This window comes from Musca autumnalis, unplaced genomic scaffold (assembly GCF_047663935.1).
Source record: "Musca autumnalis isolate F117 unplaced genomic scaffold, ASM4766393v1 scaffold_185, whole genome shotgun sequence".
Classification (NCBI taxonomy): Eukaryota; Metazoa; Arthropoda; class Insecta; order Diptera; family Muscidae; genus Musca; species Musca autumnalis.
In genome coordinates, this window is record NW_027411739.1 from 134,376 (window position 1) to 159,417 (window position 25,042).

The 25,042-nt window shown below is 37.6% G+C and overlaps 1 protein-coding gene across 1 annotated transcript; it reads left to right on the forward strand.

Moving 5' to 3' along the window:
- Positions 1–6,686: 6,686 nt before the first annotated feature.
- LOC141391877 (uncharacterized) lies at positions 6,687–7,567 on the forward strand. Its single transcript, XM_073964567.1, has 3 exons — positions 6,687–6,945; positions 7,019–7,186; positions 7,251–7,567. Exons 1-3 carry the CDS (start codon positions 6,697–6,699, stop codon positions 7,416–7,418), a joined length of 585 nt encoding a protein of 194 aa, XP_073820668.1. The 5' UTR covers positions 6,687–6,696; the 3' UTR covers positions 7,419–7,567.
- Positions 7,568–25,042: the final 17,475 nt, after the last annotated feature.

Consider the following 25,042-nt stretch of genomic DNA (forward strand, 5'->3'; position numbering starts at 1 on the left):
AAGACGCAGCTCATTGGCCAGGAAATGAAATTATTTTTAACAAGGGGACACAAGAGGAAGAAATATGTTCTAGCTTGCATGTGTGTACGGTTCAAGATCAGTCGCTTATTAACTACCATAATTTCTCATCATATACAAAGCTAAAAAGGAGCGTAGCTTGGATATTACAATTTGCTAGGTTGAGTCCCGTTTATTCAGGTGATTTGAATAATATCGAATTAGATCGAGCTGATAAAACAATCTGTAAATTGGTACAAGCTGAATGTTTTTAAAGTGAATCAAGGGCTTTAAGGGAGGGCGTGTCAATATCAAGAAGAAGTCCTCTGTACAGCTTAGTTCCTTATTTGGACGATGATGGTATACTTCGTGTGAAGGGACGTTTGGATGAAGCTTTGTATTTGCCATTTGACGCAAGAAGACCAATAATACTACCTCAAAACCACCGAGTGCCTAAAATAATAATATAATAATAATAATAATATAATAATAATAAATAATAAAATAATAATAATGGAGTATTATCACAAAAAGAATCACCACCAAAACAAAAGTCTCGCTATAAACGATTTGCGGCAAAGATATTGGATTCCTAAAATAAAAACTCTGTATAAAAGGGTGATGCTTGAGTGTCTGACATGCAAAGTTGATTCTGTTAAACCGATAATACCACAAATGGGACAATTACAACCGGATCGAGTTGCGCCATTTGTAAGGCCGTTTACATATACAGGTGTGGACCTTTGCGATCCCTTCGACGTGGCAATTGGACGTCGTAAAGAGAAGAGATGGGCCGTAGTCTTTACATGTCTAACTGTAAGAGCCGCTCATATTGAACTTGCCCATGATTTGTCTACAGATGCCTTTATCTTATGTCTGAGAAATTTTATAAATCGCCGAGGTACACCCGTACAAATCAGGAGTGATAATGGCACTAATTTTATTGGAGCACAAAAACTTTTAAATAAGGAAGAACAACTTATTAATGAACATGATCTTTTCGAAAAAGCGTCTAGCCGAAATATAGAATGGATTTTTAATTGCCCGGATAATCCTAGTTCTGGTGGCGCATGGGAACGATTAATTCAGATAATAAAACGATTGCTTCAGAAAACACTAAAAGAATCATCTCCACGAGTTGAAACACTGCAGAGTGTGTTAAATGAAGCTGAGAACATCATAAACTCAAGACCACTGACTGAAGTACCTGTCGCAGCAGAAGATGATGAACCTCTTACACCAAATCATTTTTTAATCGGCTGTTTAAATTCTACTCAAACTCCGAACGTAACGGATGAGAAGTTGTGCATTCGTAAACAATGGAAAATTTCACAAAATTTGAAAAAGCGTTTATGGAAAAGAAGGATCACGGAATATCTTCCACAACTGATTTGTATGACTAAATGGCGAAATAAGTCAGTTCTTGTGGAAGTTGGCGATCTCGTAATAATTTTGGACAAATCCCTTCCCAGAAGTCAATGTTTGAAAGGCCGAATTATAAACGTTTTTCCTGCCAAGGACGGCCAAATTAGAATTGCGGAAGTTAAAACAATAAGTGGAATCAAACGCAGACCTGTATCGAAATTGGCAGTTTTTGCAAAGAATATTGGTGAATCGGATTGATTCACGGGGAGGAGAATGTTATTGCTTTCTTATATACACCTATTTATAAATACTTTGTCAATTTGTACTTTGGAGTTATACAAAATTTAAACACACACACACACACACAACACATACATTGAACGCAGTAAACTTAGATTTTATGAACCTTTATGTAAATCAAAAAATATAATTTTCATTCATTCTAAAATAAAGAAACGTTGAGAAAACAACAATTGCCGAACAGCAGGATTGATGTAGTTTTGGAAATTCGTACTTATGGGTACGGAATGTACTAAATGGTACAATTTGGATTTGGGTGAACAGATAGAGCTGGAATCCTGAAATTTGTAATTAAGATTACTTATGGAGTGTAGGATTGAAGTTGTTTTGGAAATTCGTACTTATTGGTACGATAAGTACTAAATGGTGCTATGTTTGGTTCAGTTTTGATTTGGGTGAACGTATAGAGCTGGAATCCTGATATTTGAAATAAAGGTTACTGTTGGAGTGTAGCTTTGAGGTGGTTTTGGAAATTCGTACCTATGTGTGCGAAAAGTACTAAATGGTACTAAATACGGTATAATTTGGATTTGTGTGAACGGAGATAGCTGGGATTTGGAATTCAGATTACTGTTGGAGTGTAGGACTGGAATAGTTTTGGAAGTTCGTATTTTATGGTTACGAAAAGTACAAAATGGTACTAAATTTGGTACAATTTAGATTTGGGTGAACGGATAGAGGTGAAATCCTTAAAAATTCGGAATTACTGTTGGAGATAATAAATAAAATTCGTACTTTCATACAAAAAGTATTAATTGTATTATGAATAGAACTGGAATTCGGAAATTTGGTATTATAGCCGCTGTTGGGGTGCCGATTTAAAGCTCACATAAAGCTAGCTTTTTTTTTAAACATAAGTGGCATTTTATCGATTATTTTCCCTTATGCCAACTGACTAATTTTACAAGGCGATGAGCGCCTGAGTAGTCAGTATTGTCCAACGCCAGATAACTTTTCGACTGATAATAAACTAACTTTTTTTGCCTATTTGTAGTCAGTTTAAAACATAACAAAACAAAAAAACGGTTTGAAAATTATGGGCGTATGAACCGACAAAAATATGGATTTGGATAGAATCTCAAAAAGTTTTGCGGGGAAGGTATCGAAAAGAATGGTCCGACATATTCCATTTTGAAAGTGGGTCTTATTTTGGGTGTCATTCCCCTCGAAAGATATCGCGACCACCTGTCGTTTTAGTCGGTCACCATATAATTCACAGGTTTTGGACCATTATATCAGGAAGCATGTACTTGCCTACGAAAAACATGATATCGCTGTAAACAGGACCACTAGGTAAAACTTTTCAAGGATTCCTCGCACAGACCCTTAACCGGGTTGCTCTGTTTATGAGATATCTCGCGTACTATTTTAGCTTATATTTTCGATTTTTTGTGGGGGAGGTGCCGAAAGGAGTGGATCTACAAGCATCACCTTCGAATTTCATCTAATATTCGAAGAAATATTACGATATGAAAAGTGTGGATCAACTCAGTATTTGGTTCGAGAGTTGTAGTGCTCTCCAGCCACTAGGTGGTGCCATGGAATCCTTTACACCGTTCGGACTGTTTTTTCAAGAAGTATGGACTTGCCCCTGAAAAAATATTACGATATGAAAAGTGTGGATCAACTCAGTATTTGGTTCGAGAGTTGTCGTCTCTCCAGCCACTAGGTGGTGCCATAGAGGGTTTTTACACCGTTCGGACTGTTTTCTCAAGAAGTATGGACTTGCCCTTGACAAAAACTTTTACCGTCCTAATTGAGGCAGCGAATGAAAGTTGATTCAACAAAAATCAATGTGATTCCAGAGCAGTTCTTAAAATGAACTTATCCAAAATTTTGTATGGGAGGTACCCGAAGCAATGGACAAATATAGTCCATATTCGAACCTGATATGGACCAAATCGGTCACTACCATCAAGAGTTATCATGCGCACAATTTTTCCGAACATTTTTTAACTCTTGGGGGGAGGTAACTGAAGGAGTGGACTGATATGGTTTATCTTCGAACTTAAACTAAGTTTGGACAAAATATTACGAAGGCCAAATTTTGGACCTAGTCGGCAGATCCGTTGAAGAGTTATCCTGCGCTCCAACCACTACATACGGTGTCATAGGGGTTTTATGTACCATTCAGGCTATTTTCTCACTGTCGTATAGAGGACAGTAAATAGAAGTTGCTACAACAAAAACCAAAACGATTCGAGAGCAGGTCCTAAAGTGAACTTTTCCAAAATTTTGTGTGGGAGGTACCCGAAGGAGTGGACGGATTGGGTCCATATTGAAACCTCATCTAAGTCTAGTAGAAATTTCACGATGTGCAAAGTAGGGACCTAATCGGTTACTCCCTTCAAGAGTTATCGTGCGCACAAAAATTTTCGGAACATTTCCGAAGTTTTGTGGGGGAGGTCTCTGCCTCTCTGTCTGGCTGGCTGGAGCGCACGATACCTCTCGAACGAATCAACCGATTCGGTCCCAAAATTTGGCTTTCGTAATATTTTGTCCAAACTTAGTTTAAGTTCCCGATGGGTTATATCGGTCCACTCCTTCCGGTACCTCCCCCACAAAAGTTTGAAAATGTTCGGAAAATTTGTACGTACGATAACTCGTGAAGGAAGTAACCGATTTGGTCCATACTTTGCAAATCGCGAAATGTCTACCAGACTTATATGAGGTTCCAATATGGACTCGATCGGTCCACTCCTTCGGGTACCTCCCACACAAAATTTCGGAAAAGTTCAGTTTAGGACCTGTTCACGAATCGCTTTGATTTTTGTTGTAGCAACATGTATTCACCGCCCCCTATACGACGGTGCAAGCTTCATCTGGAGGAAGTCCATACTTCCTGAGAAAATAGCCTGAAACCCCGCGAAAAACCCCTATGACACCGTATGTAATGGTTTGAGCGCAAATAACTCTCGAACGGATCTGCCGATTCAGTCCAAAATTTGGCTTTCGTAATATTTTGTCCAAACTGATGTTTTTTGGGGGGTTTCAAAATTTTGGGCGTATGAACCGACAAAAATATGGATAGTATTAAAGCTCAAAAGTTTGCGGGGATATCGATAGATATGGATTTTTTACGTAATATAATATCGCTGTTAACAGGACCACTAGGAAAACCTTCGGAAAAAATGTCCAAAGGATCCTCGAACAGACCCTTAACCACACACAATTGTTGCACATTTGTGTGGGTGGTATCCCAAGGATTGCACAGATAGGGCCCAAATTTTGAACATAAACTAAGTTTCGACAATATTTAGAGATCCAAAGCTAGGACCAAATGGGTTGCTAGGTCTATGAGATTTCGCGCGTACCATTTTAGCGAATGGACCTATAAGCACCACCTTCGAATTTCATCTAATATTCGAAGAAATATTACGATATCCAAAGTGTGGACGAACACATTATTCGGTTCGAGCTCTCCAGCCATAACATATGGTGCTATAGCGGTTTTTTGTTTCACAACTTTCGGGCTATTTTCTCAAGAAATATGGACTTGCCCCTGAAAAAACTTTTTACTATCGCAATTGAGGCGGCGAATGCAAGTTGCTTCAGCAAAAATCAAAATAATTCGTAAGCACAAAATTTTGCGTGGGAGATACCCGAAGCAGTAGACAAATATAGTCCATATTCGAACCTGATCTATATCTGGTAGATATAATAGGATGCGTTAAGTATAGACAAAATCGGTCATTCCCATTAAAATTATCGTGCGCACAATTTTTCAGAACATGTTTGAAATTTTGTGGTGGAGGTATCTGAAGGAGTGGACCGATATGGCTTATCTTCTAACTTAAACTAAGCCTGCACAAAATATTGTGAATGCCACATTTTGGACCGAATCGGCAGATCCGTTCGAGAGTTATGCAACATAATCCAACCACTACACACGGTGTCATAGGGTTTTTTTGCTCCTTCCGAGCCATTTTCTCAGGAAGTATGGACTTGCCCCTGATGAAACTTGTACCGTCGAATGGGGAGCAGTGAATACAAGTTGCTACAACAAAAATCAAAGAGATTCGAGGTCCTAAACAGGTCCTAAACTGAACTTTTCCGAAATTTTGTGTGGGAGGTACCCGAAGGAGTAGACCGATTCAATCCATATTGGAACCTCATCTAAGTCTGGTAGAAGTTTTGCGATGTACAAAGTATGGACCAAATCGGCTACTCCCTTCAAGAGTTTTGGTGCTCACAAATGTTCCGAACTTTTATGGGGGAGGTACCGGAAGGAGTGGACCGATATAAGTTTGGATAATATATTATGAAAGCCAAATTTTGGACCGAATCGGTTTATTCGTTCTAGAGTTATCGTGCGCTCCAGCCAGCCAGCCAGCCAGGAAAAATGTGTGAAAGAAATTTTACCTTCAAGGTTTTGATCTTTAGGGTGCAGTTTGATGGATTTTATGTGTTCGCATTTTTTGTTCTATAAGGCAAGAATTACAACTTTGTCTTCGGGAGTAAAACAAAATTTTTAGCAGTTTAGAAGAGACTGAACCGGCAAGTGATAGAGAAAGACGCCGACACACGTGTCATCATATCTTTGATCTTCCATCGATCTTCTGTGTCAGAATATAAAACACTACATACAGTGATATTAATGACATATTGTAAAACAAATACTTATTAAATTGTCAGATATGTTCTTCGTTTACAATATCCGGCAAATTGAATTATGTAATTACTTAGTTAATTAGAGTGTTGACAACATTATTCCTCTGGGCTTGGTTAAATGTTACACTGCAATACAAATTTCATACCGACAGGTGTATTGAAATAAGTTCCAGAGTGTGGATCAATTATTCGCATACCTGTCTTGTACTCAGAAGTTTATGAATTCAAACTGCTGACATCTAACATCAAATATATATTTAAGCTGTAGTTCCCTGAGCAGTTAAGATATCACAAAAGTTCTTTGCAATAGCCGAGAACTCTCCACCCTCTTCATGAAGTTTGTAGCCCTGTGTGTACTGTTCATACTTATACTAAATCACAATCCAATGGTATTGATACTTACTTTAAAAATTGCCTAGCAAAATGGTGTTTCGAAAAGTTTTGAACGTATTTTGTCTAATTTATATTCTCCCTTTAAATCACGCTAGACTTTATCAATTCTTTTTCGCAAATGAAAATTTGTTTGACAAATGTTCCGACATTCCGGGAAATAATGGCATTCGTGATTTGTTCGATGTAACCGAATTCAACATAGAATATTCGGATGGAAATATTTATTTATCGGGTAACGCGACCATTGTTTGGGATGTGCAACCAGAGGATCGTATTGAAGTGAGTAGACCACCTTTCTGCCAAAAAAAATCCAAGTTCAATAAGATTAAATGTTTTTGCCGACGACGACTAGTTACGCTGTGAAGTTTTCAAATACGAACGTGGCAATTGGCAGCCAACCGTCTACAACCTGTTATCGAACGATTTTTGTCAAGATCAATACAAAGAAGATTTAATTTGGTATCAGGTTTGGACGAAATACATACCAACCGAAGAACGGTTATGTGTTAATCATAGGGGAGTAAGTATTGAAGGATTTTAAATCTCTTTGGAGAATACAATAACTTTTGTTTTTGTGTTCTCAGCTGACATATCATTACATTCCGTATTCGATGAACTTAATAAATGATGCTCCACTTATGCCTGAGGGCCGCCATAAACTTGTACTCACATTTACAGCTTATGAAAATGGCATTGCTAAGCGACCAAATTCAATATGTTTCCAATTTGTTGGCGAATTTTTGAAGGTATAAAAAGTACAAAATTAAGAAGGAGGAATATATTAATAATTCATATACAAATGTGGAAGTTTAAATAAAATTATTTATAGGACAAACAGAGTCTCTAACCATAGACTTTGTAACAATCAGGACAATAAATAAAAATTTCGTGCGGAATTTTTTCCCAATTTCGCAATTTTTTATTTCTATATTTATGCAAAAAAAAATATTTTTGTCCATAATTAAGTGATTATAGGGGTTTTCAAAGTTTTTGAAAGAATTTCACTTTTTTTAAATATTTAACGTGTGGAAAATTCCGAGAGAAATATTCATGATTGCCCTGAATATTTTTCCAGGTCAAAGAAGCCTTTAAACTCTGAATTGAAGATTATATTTTTTCTACGACTAGATAAGTTCCTTACAAGGATTTGCAGATCCTTACACCGAAGATTTCTGGAACACTATTCCTCTGGGCTTGGTTAAATGTTACACTGCAATACAAATTTCATTCCGGAAGGTGTATTGAAATAAGTTCCAGAACGTGGAGCAATTATTAGTATTACCGTCTTAATCTCTAAAGATCATGAATTCGAGATTTTGACATGATAACATCAAGTAAATCTGCAATCATAAAGTTCAACTCAATTGATTAAAAATTAATATTAAAATTATCTTCGCCATAACAGGCAAAATTAAAAAAAAAAAACAAGTAAAAAAGTGTCAGTCGGCTTTGCCGACAGATATATACCCTCAGCCAATGTGAAGCGAAACTTTCACCTCCGGACAGATCGAATGTATTTAAGGTCTCTTCAGAATTTTGTGGCCCTTTTTGGACATTTGAACTTGCCGACAAAAATGTGTATTAGGAATTAACTGCACTAAGACACAAATGTTGAACTTTTGTAGGGCAGGTACCCTTAGGGATATGGGCCATTTTAGAAGTTAAACCAAATTTTGATAAAATATTAAGAGATCCAAAGTTTGGACCGAATTGGTTGCCCCATTCAAGTGATATCGTCCTAGCATTTTAGTGACATTTTTTTAAATATTGGGGAGAAGTACTTATGGACCGATATTGCCCATGAAACTAAGTTTGGATATAATATGACGAAGACCAAATGTTGGACCAAATCGGTTGAACAGTTCGAGAGTTATCGTGCTCTCCGACCGCCACATATGATGACATAGGGGTTTTTTACACCTTTCGGGCTGTTTTCCCAAGAAATATGAACTTGCCGCTTGAAAAACTTTTACCGTCGTAAGGGAGTTAGCGAATGCAAATCGCTTCAACAAAAATCAAAGTGATTCGAGAGCAGGTCTTAAAGTGAACTTATCCGAAATTTTGTGTGAGAGGTACCAGAAGGAGTAGACAAATATAATCCATATTCGAACCTGATCTATATCTGGTAGATATAATAGGATGTGCAAAGTATAAATTACATCGGTCACTTCCTTCAAGAGTTATCGTGCGCAAAATTTTTCCGAACATTTTTGAAGTTTGTGGGGGAGGTACCTGAAGGAGTGGACCGACATAGCCCATCTTCGAATTTAAACTATGTTTTGATAAAATATTACGAAGTCCAAATTTTGGACCGCATCGACAGATCCGTTCGAGAGTTATCTTGCGCTCCAACCACTACATAATGTGTCATAGGGGCTTTTTGCAACTTTGCGGCCATTTTCTAAGGAAGTATGGACTTACCCCTGATGAAACTTGTACCGTGGTATGAGGGGAAATGAATACAAGTTGTTGCAACAAAAATCAAAGCGATTCGAGAGCAGGTCCTAAACTGAACTTATCCGAAATTTTGTGTGGGAGGTACCCGAAGGAGTGGGCCGATTGAGTCCATATTGGAACCTCATCTAAGTCTGGTAGAAATTTCACGATGTGCAAAGTACGGACAAAATCGGTTACGCCCTTCAAGAGTTATCATGCCCACAAATTTTCCGAACATTTTGGAACTTTTGTGGGGCAGGTAACGGAAGGAGTGGACCGATATAGCTCATCTTCGAACTTAAACTAAGTTTGGACAAAATATTATGAAAGCCAAAATTTGAACCGGATCGGTCCATCAGTTCGAGAGTTATCGTGCGCACCAGCGAGCCAGACAGACGGACAGACAGACAGACGGACGGGCATTGCTAAATCAACTCCAAATTGTCTGAAACACATTTCGTCCAAACATACTTGGGGTCTAAAACCATTATTTCGATGAGGCACATTTTGCCCGTATGAAAGTGTATATCACCAATATTTTTGAAAATTTAACATAGCTGAAGCCAAGGTTTACCCTTTTAGAACACGCGACTTGTGATTGTATATTATACAAATTAAATGTTTATGGATAAAATGAAATGTTTTTGGACGTGGCAAAAAAAATTGGCCTCAAAAGTTAATTTGCGTGGAAGCTGTGGCTATATTTACGTTAGAAAATGGGTAAAAATGGGTTGAAGCCAACGTGTCTTTTTTTGTTTTCTCTCGATTTGTGAGTAAACCACACTTCTCAAGAATTTTCTTGTCAAAGTAAAAGTAGAAGCCAACTAAATAAGGATAATCTCACTAATGTATAACTTTTCAAAATTTCATCAGCGTCTACCAATAAATGACGCTGACATTTTGAAGCCAAATTTACAGTGTTTTTTGACATTTTCTTCTAGTCGCGTTCCGCAAACAGATTTTTCAAAAAGGCTTTAATAGGATTATAGTACTTGCGATTCTGAGCTTTTTGATACGTATATCGTGAATGTAGCCTCCACAGCTTCACAGAAATATGTATCGAAATGACGAAATTTTGTGTGAATATTTTTCTAAAAATCATATTATTCGGGCCTAATTTTTACAATTGTCATTCGATTTCCTCGTACTTGATTGCACATTTTAGTTTTTTACGTTCCGGATCTAATAAATCATTCTCCGTGAAAATCCATCCACTAAAACGCGAGTTACAAGAAAATCCAAAGTAGAAAAATCACCTAAAATTGTTTTTGGAAATATCGCGTATTTTATCGCGTTTTCTGCGGTTCGTTTCCACTGCAATGAAACAACTAATACAGCATCTTTGTTTTAGCGGAAACAGAGATTTGAAAACTTCACTGATAAGGGAGCTACATTCATTTTATCCCAAAAAATAGCGTGTGATGCTACATCCACGGTTCTTCGTTGACCGCCTTGAAATAGATATATATCGATGTAGATTTTTATGGTGGACACTGAAATCGGATGCGGACAAAAAGCATACGCACTCCGCGCAAGTTAGCGACGTTATATAGGTTTTTAGGCACTAAGATGCAGCCGATGCTACATCTTAGCCTCCAAATTAAATTTCGAAAACTATATTCAAATTAAAATATACGGTATTGCTGTACATGAAAATCATATGCGGACAAACTGATTTTGATAATTACGCGATTTACACGTATTTAAAAATGCACATAAATAAAAATGGGTTATTTGACCTCTATTTCCATTTCAGAAGCTTTGACATATATCCCCATCAACCCAATTAGCTTCCCTAATGGGAAAGCTTTAATATGAATGTCAATAAAGCAAAATCCGTCTATTTTGTTGGGAGATTTAAGCAAAATGAAGGAAGTATTCCTATAAATTTTTACAATATTTTCTACTACATAATGCATGTGAAAAATATTTTTTTTAAACAAAAAATAATTTTTTTGACCGAAATATGTGCTTATTTTGGCTGTAACATCCAAACTATAACACCAATCTGTATGATTGTAGTCTCATTTGATTTGCCGTGAAGTTTGGATCCACAAAAATCTTTTTTGTAATTTTATGACCACTAAATGGGCCTTAATTTTGAAAAAAGTAGACTTATATTCAATAATTTATCAATTTTTTGTACATTCCGCGAATTCTGTGTAACATTTTGCAGGTATTATGCAATCTACTCGCTGAAGTAACTTCGAGAGAACTTTTTTGTAACAATTGTGCTCATTAAAATAATTAGCGTTTTTATAATATTTTCTTTCTTAAAAAGCGAAATAAAAGCGCCATAACTTTTGTCCGCAACAACCAAAAATTGGCTCGCGACCAGATTCGTACTCGGAATTTTTTTCTTAACCTACATATCAAAAATCGTTGATGTAGCGCGAAAAAAATTTATCCTTTTTTTCTGAAATGGAATATGAAATAATTGACAATATTCCTGATATACCCTTTCTAGCCTAAAGGTTGAGGGTATAATTAAGTATTTCAGTTGTAGTTTCCTGAGCATTTGAGACATCACAAAAATTCTTTGCAATAGCAGAGAACTCTCTAGCCTCTTCTTGAAACTTGTAGCCCTGTGTGTTCTGCAAATACTTATATGAGATAGGAATCCAATGCTATTGATAGTTACTTTTAAAATTGCCTATCAAAATAGTGCTTCGAAAAGCTTTGAACGTATTTTGTCTAATTTACATTACACCTTTAAATCTCTCTACACTTTATCAATTCTTTTTCGACAATGAAAATTCGTTCGACAAATGTTGCGATATTGAGGGAAATAATGGCGTTCATGATATGCTCGATGTATCCGAATTAAACTTAGAATATTCGGATGGTAATATTTAAAGTACGGGTAATGTGACCATTGTATGGGATGTTCAGCCAGAGGATCGTATTGAAGTGAGTAAACCACCTTTCTGCCAAAAATTCTAAATTCTATAAAATTGAATTTTCCTCTTACCGACGACGACCAGGTACGCTGTGAAGTTTTCAGCCTGTTATCGAAAGATTTTTGTCTAGAGCAATACAATAAAAATTTGTATTGGTATCAGCTTTGGTCAAAACACATTCCCACCGAAGAACAGCTATGTGTTAATCATAAGGGAGTAAGTGTTGTGAAGGATTTAAATCTCTTTGGAGAATACAGTACGTTTTGTTTTTGTGTCTTTCAGCTGACATATCATTACATTCCGTTTTCGATAGACTTCATAGTTGATGTTCCACTTAGCGCTGAGGGCCGCCATAAACTTGTAGTCACATTTACTGCTTATGAAATTGGCATTTTTAAGCGACCAAATTCAATATGTTTTCAATTTGTTGGCGAATTTTTAATGGTATAAAACTCGTTCATTTAATTAAAAATCAAAAAGGTCAAAGTAAACAACAATAAACAACAAAATAAATTACATATGTACAATGTACATATGTCGAATTTTAAATAAAATTGTTTGAAGGACAAACAGAGCCTCTAACCATAGATGTAGTATAATATTTTTCAAATATCAATGAATTATGTAAACCCTGACATGAAGATTATATTTTTTAAAGACTATATAAGTCCTTTACAAGGATTTGCAGACCCTTAAATCGAAAATTTCTTCAAATTTTTAGGACGAACTTTTATACTCCATTTAAGAAAACCTTCCCAAGGCCTTTAAGAGGTATTCTAGTCGTAAACGAACTTAAAAACGAGTTAAAAAGATTCAGTCAGCCGCTAAGAGAATACCACTTGGGCGGGGTATTTGGAACACACGGTTCATTATCGAGAAATATGTAAAAATACCACAAAGACTACTAACAATTTTTGTGGTAGAGGTGTATGAAGGAATGTCCCTTAATATTGGGACAATTTGAGACCCATACCTCAGGAAGTATTGACCACTCCTATTAAAATGTAAAGGCAATCCTAGAAAAGTGTGGAACTTTTACGGAAAGAATGGACCGACATAGTAAATCATAGAACTAGATCTAAACCAGCCATTTTAATGGTCACCTTAGGTTTTTTTTTTTTTGAAATTGTGGGTCATTCTGTCAGAAATCATGGGCTGGCAAAAAGACTTTCAATGAAAATATCTAAATAATCTACTAACTTCAGAGTAAGTTTTGAACTTTTGCGGGAGTAAGTTTTGAACTTTTGGAAGAATTTGTCCGTTATTATCCATCACTCTTTTCGAAAGTTATCATGGCCACCATTCATTTTATTCAGTCACCGTAGGAATTTTTAGAGTTTTTGGACCATTATGTGAGGAAGCATGAACATTCCCACAAAAAAAACCAGTAAGAAAAGGATTATAGTCGGGCGGGGCCGACTATATGATACCATACACCACTGTGAATATATAAAATATAGGAGATATATATCAATTTGAACTGATTTCTATATAATATGGTACACTTATTACTAGAGAAAATTCCGTCACACATTCCAAATTTCATCAAAATTGGACGTAAATAGCGTGTTTGGTGCAGCAAATACGTCAAATCGGCCGAAACTATGTATGGGAGCTATATCCAAATCTGAACCGATTTCGATGTAATTTGGCACATTTATTTTTAGACCGAATTTAGTCACATATTCCAAATTTCATAAAAATTGGACGTAAATAGCGTGTTTGGTGCAGCAAATACGTGAAATCGGCCAAAAATATATATGGGAGCTATATCCAAATCTGAACCGATTTTCACCAAAAGCATAGCGTTCTTCCTATGGTTAAAAAAATTATATTACCCAATTTTCTGCTGAATCGGACAAAAAATGCGACCTGTAGGTTGCGAACAAAAATACATGGACAGACGGACGGACATGCATAAATCGACTCACCAAGTGATTATATGTATATCCCCAAAAGGAACTATGGGTCTATTTCGTTTCCTTTTGTATGTTACAAATGCACAAAGACATAATACCCCTTACCACATTGTGGTGTAGGGTATAAAAACGTTATATCGCTGCAGACAGGATTACAAAAAGTATGTTCGGTAAACATATCAAAACTATCCTCGAAGGGTTCTTAAACTGTATTTAATTGAAATTTTTAAAATTTTGTGAGACAGTTACCACAGAATGTGCTATCCGATATAGACCTTATTGGAATTTGACGTATATTTGGAAAATTTTTTTCAGTAATTCCAGGTATTCAATTCGTAAGTTATGGTGCTAATCAGTAATATTTGTTGGTGCCAGCAGGGGTTTTGGAGCTTTCGGACCATTATCCCAGGAAGTATAGATTTGTAGAATCTTTAATATTTTTCTGGTCAACTTTTGTAGCACCGTGACATTTATCGATATTTTCCGAAACTTTCTGAAGGAGCGTTCCAATGCTATTACAATGTACTAGAGATTTCCTTATTATTGTCTTGGCTACAATTTTCGTCTTAGTGTTGGATCGACCATCTCATTGGTTTAGCTTTTATATGCCAAAATGTCCAAAAAACGTGGCTAAAAAACTTAAAGTCAAAATCGGGAGGCTCGATTTAGACACATAATCTAGTAGACTTTTTTGCTTAGTACAATCCCAGGAATCACAGACGCGACCCGCCCATTAAGGTTTTTTCCCTCCATACGAATCGCCCCGGCCTATTGTAGATACATATTTGAAGGACTTCCAGAGATTGAAGGCTTTTATGAGGTTTTCTAGAGAAAAAATGCCTTGTAGAGAACGTCCAGAGATAGAAGACCTTTATGAGGTCTTCTAGAAAAAAAAGGCCTTTATGAGGTTTTCTAGAGAACGAAAGACTTTATGAGGTCTTCTGGCGAAAGAAGGCCTTTGTAAGGGTTTTTTGGAGTCGGAAGGCATTTATGAGATCTTCTACAGAAAAATGGCCAATATGAGGTCTCCTACAGAAAGAAGGTCTTTATGAGGTTTTGTACAATCGGAAGACTTTTATGAGGTCTTCTAGAGAACAAAAGACTTTATGAGGTCTTCTAGCGAAAGAAGGCCTTTTAGAGCCGGGAGATATTTATGAGGTTTTGAGGAGTCTGAAGACATTTATGAGGTATTCCAGCGACACAAGACCTTTATGAGGTCTTCCAGAGAACGAAAGAAGGCTTTTGTGAGGTTTTGTAGAGTCGGAAGACAGTTATGAGGTCTTCTAGAGAAAAAAGGTATTTACATATGCAGTTTCCTAAAGGAAGAAGGCCTTTATGAGGTCTTCTAGAGGAAGAAAGCCTTTTTAGGATTTTGTAGAGTTAGAAGATATTTATATGGTCACGCAGAGACAGAAGGCCTTTATGAGTTATTCTAGGAAAAATAACTTTATGAGGTCTTCTAGACAACAAAAGCCTTTATGAGGTCTTCTAGCGAAAGAAGGCCTTTATAAGGTTTTGTAGAATCGGAAGACATTTACAAGGTCTTCCAGACACAGAAGGATTTTCTAGAGTCTTAAAAAACTGTAACTAAAAATTGAAGACATTTTTGAGACCTTTTAAAGACAGAAAGCCTTTATTGGTCTTCCAGAGATGGAAGGTCTTTATGAGGTCTTGTAGAGAAGGACGCCTTTAAAGGGTTTTGTAGAGTCGGAAAGCCTTTATGAGGTCTTCTAGTGAACGAAAGCATTTATGAGGTCCACTAGAGAATGAAGGTCTTTGTGAGGTTTTGTAGAGTCTATGGAAATTTAAAAGGTCTTCCATGGATAGAGGGTCTTTTTCATGTTTTGTAGTATCTGAAGACCATTATGAGGTACTTAAAAGGCAGGAGGTATTTATAACGTCTTCCAGAAATAGAAGGCTTTTAGGAGTCCTCTACAGAAAAATGCCTCTTTGAATACATCTAGAGAAAGAAGGAAGGTAGAGCAGGAAGGCCTTTATGAGGTTTTATTGAGCCGGAAGGCCTTAATGAGGTCGTCTGGAGAAAGAAGGCTTTTATGAGGTTTTGTAACGTCGAAGACCTTTATGAGGTCTTTTAAAGACAAAAGGCATTTATAAGATATTTTAGCGAAAGAAGGCTTTTGTAGGGGTTTTGTAGAGCCTGAAGGCCTTTATGCCTTTAGAGTTAGAAACTTATAAAGAAAAAGACTTTTATGAGGTCTTCCAGAGACAGAAGTCCTTTATTTGGTCTTCTAGAGAAGGAAGATCGTTATGAGGTCTTCTAGACCTAGAAGACCTTGCTAAGCTCAGATGCCATTATGTGGTCTTTTACAGACAGAAGCCGTTATAAGGTTTCTAGAGATAGAAGACCATTATGAGTCTTCTAGAAAAAGAAGGCTTTTAATGAGGTCTTCCAGAGGTAGAAGAACTTAATGCGGTCTTTTAGATAAAGAACACATTGCTAAGCTTAAAAGCCTTTAAGAGGTCTTCTAAAGACAGAAGCCTTTATAAGGTTTTCTAAAAATATAAGGTCATTATGATTCTCCTAGAAAAAGAAGGTTTTTGTGAAGTATTCCAGAGGTAGAAGAGCTTAATGAGGTCTTTAAGAAATATAAGAAGATGAGATAAGGCTTTCTAAAGTTAAAAGACTTCTAGGGATAGCAGTCCTTTATGATGTTTTCTGGAGTACGAGGTCCTGTAGACATAGAAAAACTTTATTAGAATAAATGTAAGCGGTCTTCAATAATAAATGTCTTAACAAGCCCGCGGACCCCAGTCGAACAGAGAGTTACCAGTCCCAAGGCTGCATATCATTGAAAGTAGAAGTAACTCGATTACGAAATCCAACCAGATGTACCTTTTCTAGTACCGCACTAATCTCAACTCTCCAGACTATTCCGATTTTTTTGGTGTGTTGAGGGATTGCACTTTCACTCATAAATAGGTTGCCCTTCGTCAGCTCCAGAGCCGAAGAAGGTATTAGGCCTTGTTCCCAGCAGTGAGAAAGGTACTATCATGTAATTATAGTTATTAGACTTTTTCCTCATTTCTACACCTATTCACTGATCGTGCTTAATTTATCAAACACACGGCGACCATACCCTGTTTGTATGGAATTAAAACTGGTAATAGTGTCGACTACGAATTATGAAAGGGACTTTCTACTGGTGAAAGATAGATCACCAAGAGTTTAGTGATAGCCATACAGTGGATACTCAAATTGGTGTCTGTGGGATAGACCTAGAAGCTCCGTGGATGACAACCACTTTCTAGGAGCTGAAATTAGTGCGGAATTGGACCGGAAAGCTGCGTGGATGGCAACTAATCTCTAGGACCTCTATAAGTAGTCCCAAAGGTACGCTGGTCGACTCATGATATCGCTGTCCCGTGCAATGGCGCACCATGGTTTGAGCCGTATTTTTCGGAAGGGTATTCTACAAGTAAATTCAACAGCGTCTGACGCACGGAGGCCGACTTGCTAGTTTGCGCCTGATTCTCAGTGGGACGGCATAAACACACATTTTTCGCCCTAATGAGCATTAAGATTGGGACCAGTAAAATCTAATTATGGCATACTGGAACACGTAACTTTATATTTATTGATTCCCTTGGCCTGGCAGTGCTAGTATTGAATGGGAGACCTAGAAAGTCTTGAAGAACGCTCTAATTTCTATCGCAACCAATGTGGATGTGAAGGTCCAACATTGTTCTGATTTATAGGATCTAGTTTTGAAAGCAGTTTTCATAGAAATCCTACATCAACCCTCACATGGCCTCCCTGCATGCATAGGGACAAACGCTCTAAATTCTATCGAAGAACACTCTAAGTTCTGTCGCCAGCAAGCTGGATGTGAAAGTGCAGGTTTGTCGTGGGCTTGCATGGGACCGAAAAACGTTCTACTGAGATAACGGCTTTAAGTTTGGACAACAACAATGAATACCACCAACGCAAAGGCTGAAGTAGAAGCACAATGAACATATAACCCTTTCAAGCTCCGCGGAATGAAACGCACACCGCCTGAGTTGAGAAATCTTCTAAAGATAGAATATTAAAAGTCTCCCTTCTGCCTCTTAAAGAAAGAAGAAATCAATGAGATCTTCTCAAGTTAGAAGCCCCATGTGAGACCTTTATGAGGTCTTTTAGAAATAAATATGTTTGATCTTCTGCAGATAGCACACATTTAAGATGTCGTCTAGGGAAAATACATTAATAACTTCTTCCAGATATTGAAGAGAACCTTTTAAGGTTTTCTAATGATAGAGGACTTTTAGGAGTCCTATAGAAGGCCTTTACGAGGTCCTTAATCTATATAAAACCTTATGAGATCTCAAGACTTACACAGATAGTAAACAAACTTAATGGAGTCCTCCCTATAGAGATGCATTTAATAAAGTCTGCTGTTAAGGGAAATCTTCATGGGGCCTTCTTAAGATCAATTATAATGAACTATTGTAGCCCTCATAAAAGCTTTCTTGGCATTTTCAGATATATTTCTCCTTTGAGATGTTCATGAGAAATTTCTTTGTTTTAATTATAACCATAAACTGTGTGTTTTTTTTTAAATAAATATTGTTACTTTTTTCCACTATTTGAAGAAAAATTCAACAGAATATCCATACTGACCCCGCGCATAAATGCATACATACATATTAAATATAAAAATCTGTTATGAAAACCACAAATGTGATAAATTTGCATTACAGATTGTTTTCGGTTTTCAAATTCACCGACATCCGAACTGCATCTGCATTGAATGGCAACTGATGCCAAGTACAACAAAACAGAAACTTTGTTATATTCCACAATAACAGAAACCACTAACACACACACACACAACACAAATAATAACCAGAATGTCAACAGCATTTAACCGCCAGAATTAAATACATTAACCAGAGGTTTTTTATAGACAGCAGTACTGTGGGCTTATAGTGAAGAACATGGTTTTACAATTCTATAAAACAAATATATGGTCTGTTCCAGAACAGCAAGAATCTACTAATTTTTACTATTTTTTCCGATAACATAAAGTAAAAAATGTTATCGTAGTAAAAAATAGTAGCTTCTTGCAGGTTCTGGAACAGAGCAATAATTTCAAACTATATTGAGAGGTCTGAAATTTCTTTCTTAGTTGAACCTAAAAGGAGCCGCGAAAAAAAATCATTTAAATCCAAAATAGTTAAACGTGAATCTTCAACATAAGTTTCAAATATTTATGTTTTAGGGGCTAAAGGGTGGTTTATGTTACTTTAATACCTGCGTTTAGTCATTAGAAAAGTTCCGTTTTTGTATTTTTTCTTTTGCAAAACTTAGTTAGGCGGCTATGACAGAACAATTGTTCCTGCTGCAGAATTCATGATCAAATTTCAAACACTTCGATGGTCAACTAAGCTGTTGCCTAATTTCGTTTTGCTCTCCGTGATGAAGCTTTTCATTAAAGTTTCGCTCCGTCGCACGGTGGTCGAAAGCACTGATCTAGGGGCGTGAAATCAATAACTTGCAAACGTATTGAGATACGTCACACACACAAACTCAGCTTGTACCTGTGGGTAATAATGGGCCAAATATGAACAATATCGGCTAATGTTTTGGTATAGCCCCCATATAACGGTACCTTCCGATTTTCGGTATTTTGAGGATTTAAGCCACAATTTCGTAGCAAATTACCTGTAATTTGGTATTTAGGGTTCCTAGTGGTCAAAAAATAATTTCACCAAAAATTATGGACATAGGTGCACGTTTTGATATGGCCCCCATGTAACCGTACCTCCCAATTTAAGGTATTTTGAATATCATGATCACATTTTTAAACCAACTTGGCTGTAATTTTGCATTCCGTGTTCTCACTGCGTATAAAATCTTCTTACAAAACATTTTCAACACGGATTTATGTTTCGATGTAGCCCCTTTAATGGTACCCCCGATTCGTTGAATTTTTACTTGTTATCCCATATTTAATAACATATTTAGCTATAATATGGTATTATAGTGTCTCCGGAGGTAGAAATCCTCCTTGCAAACATTTCTCAAGATAGGTCCATATTTTGATTTAGCTCCCATACAAATGCACAGCTAAATTTGTATGAATTTCATGCAAAATCCCTTTTTTTAAAAGTGCAGTCATCAAAAGATTTGCAAATATTTGCAGCCCAAATGTGGTGTCTAAAATTAAATAACTATTTATTTTTCCTGTCCATAATTTTAAGGTGGAGATATTTTGTGACTGCGGATTCCCCAAATACCGCTGAATCTTCAAATGTCAAATTACAGATAGTTCGGTCAACAAATTTACCTAAACTTCTCAAAACATCTAAAATTGGCAGATACCAAAAAATGGACCTGTGTTGAGAATTTTTGGGTTAGAAGTTTTGCGATCATTGGGAAGCAAACGTGTCAAATTACAGCTAGTTCGTTTAAAAACTGTAGCTAAAATCCTGCAAATATCGAAAATCGTTATGTACCATCATACGATTTTTGTGGATAATAGAAGCTTTATCACAGACGGATGTACGGACGGATATGCATAGATCGACTCAGAATTTTATCCTGATGAAGAATATATATCCTTTATAGGGTTTCACATTATTTGGTTTGTTCCTTTACTTTTAAAAATGTCAACAATGGCAGAAAATGGTAGTACTACTATTACGACGGTGGGTGACGTAGGGGATGGAAGATACCAAGGAACGGTCCTGACCGGTTTTAATATGGCAAAGCCCAGGATTTATCTTGGTCCCTCTTTCTTCTCAAGTGGACACTGACCTCCCCGTGGTGTCACCTGGGGAACACCCGTTAAAGGTAGTGAGCTAACATGTGCCGCGCGTTCACCCATAAGAACGTTAAAAACTTGGGTTTGGGCGTCGGGTTAGTAACCCTCCCCTTGAAAAAACAGCCTACTATGAAAACACGAAAGAAAAGAAAAACAAACCCCTCTAAAGTTGACGAACCCCGCAAACGTTTTAAGGACTATGATCTGCGAATCTGCATCTGGAATGTTCACACTCTTTATAGAGAAGCTGCAGTTTACGCATTGGCAGATGTACTTGAAAAGTACAAGGCCGACATTACTGCAATACAGGAAATACGATGGATTGGGAAAGGCGTCACAACAACACCTAAAGGTGACGCACTGTATTATAGCCACCATGACGTAAAGCATGAGTTTGGTTGCGGATTCGTAGTTAGACGGAGACTAAAACATCTGTTATCCAGCTTCACCCCAGTGAATGAAAGACTTGCTGCAATTCGAATAAAAGCTAAATTCTTCAACATCAGCTTTATTTGCGCTCATGCTCCCACTGAAGAAAAGGACGAACAGACCAAAGATATATTTTACGAGCGCTTAGAAGAAACATATAACCGTTGCCCTTCACATGACATTAAAATCATTCTACGCGATTTTACTGCCAAAATTGGAAAGGAGAATATCTTTGGCCCAATGGTAGGGAAATTCAGTCTCCACAGTGAAACATCTGACAATGGTATGAGGCTGATAGACTTTGCAGCTGCAAAAAACATGGCAGTTAGCAGTACCAGATTTAATCATCTCGATATTCATAAGGGAACCTGGCTGTCTCCAGATCAAAGAACAAGTAATCAAATTGATCATGTTGTGATAGATGGAAGACATTCATCGAGCGTGTTGGATGTACGATCGTTCCGAGGCGCCAACATTGATTCGGACCACTACCTTGTTGCAGCAGAGGTACGTACCCGTCTAAACGTTGCAAATAAAGCACGAAGTTGGACATCGATAGGCTGCAAACACAACAGATAGCCACAGCATATTCCACTCAACTAGCCCAATTGCTTAACGCAAGCACTCCTTGTCCCGATAACATAACAACACAATGGCAAAATATTGCCCACTCCATGCAAACAGCCGGATTCCAGAGACCTCCACAAAGGAATTCATGGTATGATTAGGAGTGTCGTGCTGCTACCGAAGAGAAAAATGCGGCATATAGAGCTACTTTACAATCAGTAGCAACGCGTAGCGCACGAGAGAGATATCGGGAGAAAAGAAGAGAAGAGAAACGTCTTTTCCGCAAGAAAAAGAGAGAAATGGAAAAGCGGGAGTGTGAAAAAATCGAGATGTACAGGAGCCAGAATGAAGTCCGAAAATTCTACCAAAGAGTGAAACATCAAATAGATGGCTTTGGTACAGGCACATCCTCCTGTAGAGACCAGCCAGGTAATCTGGTAACAGATACAGATAGCGTGCTCAGGATATGGAAGGAACATTTCTCCAATCTGCTGGTATCCAATAGAAGCGAAGACGATGATACCACAGATCCAATCCCAGAAGATGGTATAGAATGTATACCGCCCGGCCAAGATGAGGTAAAAACAGCAATCAACCGGCTAAAGAATAATAAAGCAGCAGGAGCCGATGGCTTACCAGCCGAGCTGTTTAAAACCGGAGGCGACGCGCTGATAAGGTGTATGCATCAGCTAGTTAGCTCCATCTGGCAGGAAGAACGCCTACCCGACGATTGGAACCTGAGCATCCTGTGTCCCGTCCACAAGAAAGGAGATAAGACTGTATGCTCCAACTATAGGGGCATAAGTCTTCTCCCTATTTCCTATAAGATAATGTCAGGGATATTGTGCGAACGACTAAAGCCAATGGTCAACGAAATAATTGGACCATACCAATGTGGCTTTAGACCTAGCAAGTCCACCATTGACCAGATATTTACCCTGCGGCAAATCTTAGAGAAGACCCAAGAGATGCAGATCGACACATATCACCTTTTTGTCGATTATAAAGCAGCCTTCCACAGCGCTTACGTTCAACGGTATTCCGTGCAATGTCTAAATTTGGTATCCCCGCAAAGCTCATCCGGCTTTGTAAGATGACTTTAAGTGATACTAGGTCCTCAGTTAAAATTGGAAAGAACCTCTCCGAAGAATTTTGTACCAAAAGAGGTTTCAGACAAGGAGACAGCCTTTCGTGTGACCTATTCAACATTTTGCTAGAAAAGGTAATACGAGATGCAAATGTCAAAAGAAGTAGCACAATCTACACCAATAGCCACATGTTACTTGCTTATGCTGATGACATAGACATCATGGGACGATCAGTAAAGGAAGTAACTGATACCTTCAGGAAGGTCGAAGCAGAATCTGCGAAAGTGGGTCTGGTGGTAAACGGCGAAAAGACCAAATTGATGGGGTCGACGTGCAAAGCGTCCATAGAGCTCGGACCAACTGTGGAAGTTGGTACCTATAATTTTGAGGTAGTAAAAGACTTCGTCTACCTCGGCACTGCCATAAACACAACAAACAACATCAGTTGTGAAATAAGAAGAAGAATTGTATTGGCCAACAGATGCTACTATGGTTTAAGTAAGCAGTTTAAAAACAAAGCCACATCTCGTCAAACAAAATCAACGCTTTACAAAACGCTGATACTGCCCGTACTAATGTATGGCTCCGAAGCATGGGTACTTGCGCAAGCAAATAATGCAGTGCTTGGTGTGTTTGAGAGGAAAATTCTTCGAAAGATCTACGGGCCGATTTGCGTTGACGGTGAATATCGACGTCGTATGAACCACGAGCTATATCAGTTATACAAAGACATGAATATAGTTAAACGTATTGAGATGCAACGATTGCCTTGGCTAGGCCATATCATGAGAATGAGCGATGATGAACCCGCTAAAAAGGCGTATGAATACATGCCACATGGCGGTGCACGCAGAATCGGCAGGCCTAAGCTTCGATGGAGCATACAAGTGGATGAAGAAATGAAAAGGCGCGGTATTCCAAAAAGCGAAGCGAAAAACAGAGAGGAATGGAGATCTTTTCTTAGTTCGTTCTATGGAACAAATGTTCTGTAATGGGCCAGCTAAGTAAGTAAGTACTATTACGACGGTACAATTGATTTCGGAGGAAAACCCACACTTCCTGATGTAATGGCCCAATGCTCTACAACACATCTGTCGGCACTAACTGATATAGCTGATGAGCATGATAACTTACGCATTGAATATCCGATTTGGCACATTATAAAATTTCTTCTAAACATACAACAACTTCTAAGGAGGTATATAGCGGACACCATCTTCGGGTACCTCCCTCAGAAAAGTTCAACATTTTAGCTTAAGTGCAGTTTTAGTGCTGTTCGATGATCCTTTTGAATTTTTTCCGAAGATATTTGTGTAGTCCTTTTTTTCTTGATATAATGCCCTAAAGCTCTAAAAACTCCTACGTTGACCAATTAAAATGTATCGAAAAGAATTACTCCCAAAATAAGATCCAGTTCTATGATGTACTATGCTGTCCATTTCTTCAGGTACCTCACATGCAAAGGCCTCAACACTGACCGGGCTTTGTTGATTCTGTCGGTAATATCGGCATTTGAACCTCCGTCTCTGCAGATTGTGCTTCCTAGGTAAGAGAAGCGGTAGACATCTTTGATGAGCTGCCCATGGAGCGATAACTTAGCTGTGTTATTAGAACCAATGCGAATCGGTTTGGCTTTCTTCGCATTTATCTTCAGGCCAACATAATTCGCAATAGCTGATAGTCGCTCTAACTTTTGTGCGATATCGGATAAGAGATGTGCAAAAAGGCTGATGTCGTCAAATGTTCATCGTATATTTAGGTATTCCACTCATATTATCGTTATCTTGTGCAGTCTGAAGCTGAGGTTACATTCTTGTCGGCTTAGCTATTTTTAGAAGGTGGATTTTTCTTAAATCCAAGTTTAATTATCCATAGGATGTCTCAAAACTACTTCAAAGTATTCTCGGTTAAAAATTCATTAAACTATCCACGCCATAGGGCCTACGGAAAACATCGTTCAAATAGTCCAGTCAAAATAGACATTGTAATAGCAGAAATTCCCACAAAGCTGAATTCTGGTGTAGAGCTAGGGTTTGCCATTAAAAGCAATTTCCTATTTCCATTGATCCCATGTGTGCAAAGGAAGTTATTCGGGGTGAAAAGTCAAATTTTAAGGGTTTTTAAGGTTTCGGAATTTTTCTTGAAAATGGTGGGTCTAGTCAAAAAAGTGAGAAGAGCAAATATTATAGACGGAAAAATTACCTACAAGTTTGGTGGTTATAATTTTTTCCTAGAAGAAACCATTCTTGACATATAGCGGTTCTAGAAAA

Excerpts from the sequence above, each read along its gene's own strand:
- LOC141391877 (XM_073964567.1), top strand. The coding sequence starts at position 6,697 with ATGGTGTTTCGAAAAGTTTTGAACGTATTTTGTCTAATTTATATTCTC. Across the intron at positions 6,946-7,018 it reads AACCAGAGGATCGTATTGAA|TTACGCTGTGAAGTTTTCAA; the intron begins GTGAGTAGACCA and ends GACGACGACTAG. Across the intron at positions 7,187-7,250 it reads TATGTGTTAATCATAGGGGA|CTGACATATCATTACATTCC; the intron begins GTAAGTATTGAA and ends TTGTGTTCTCAG.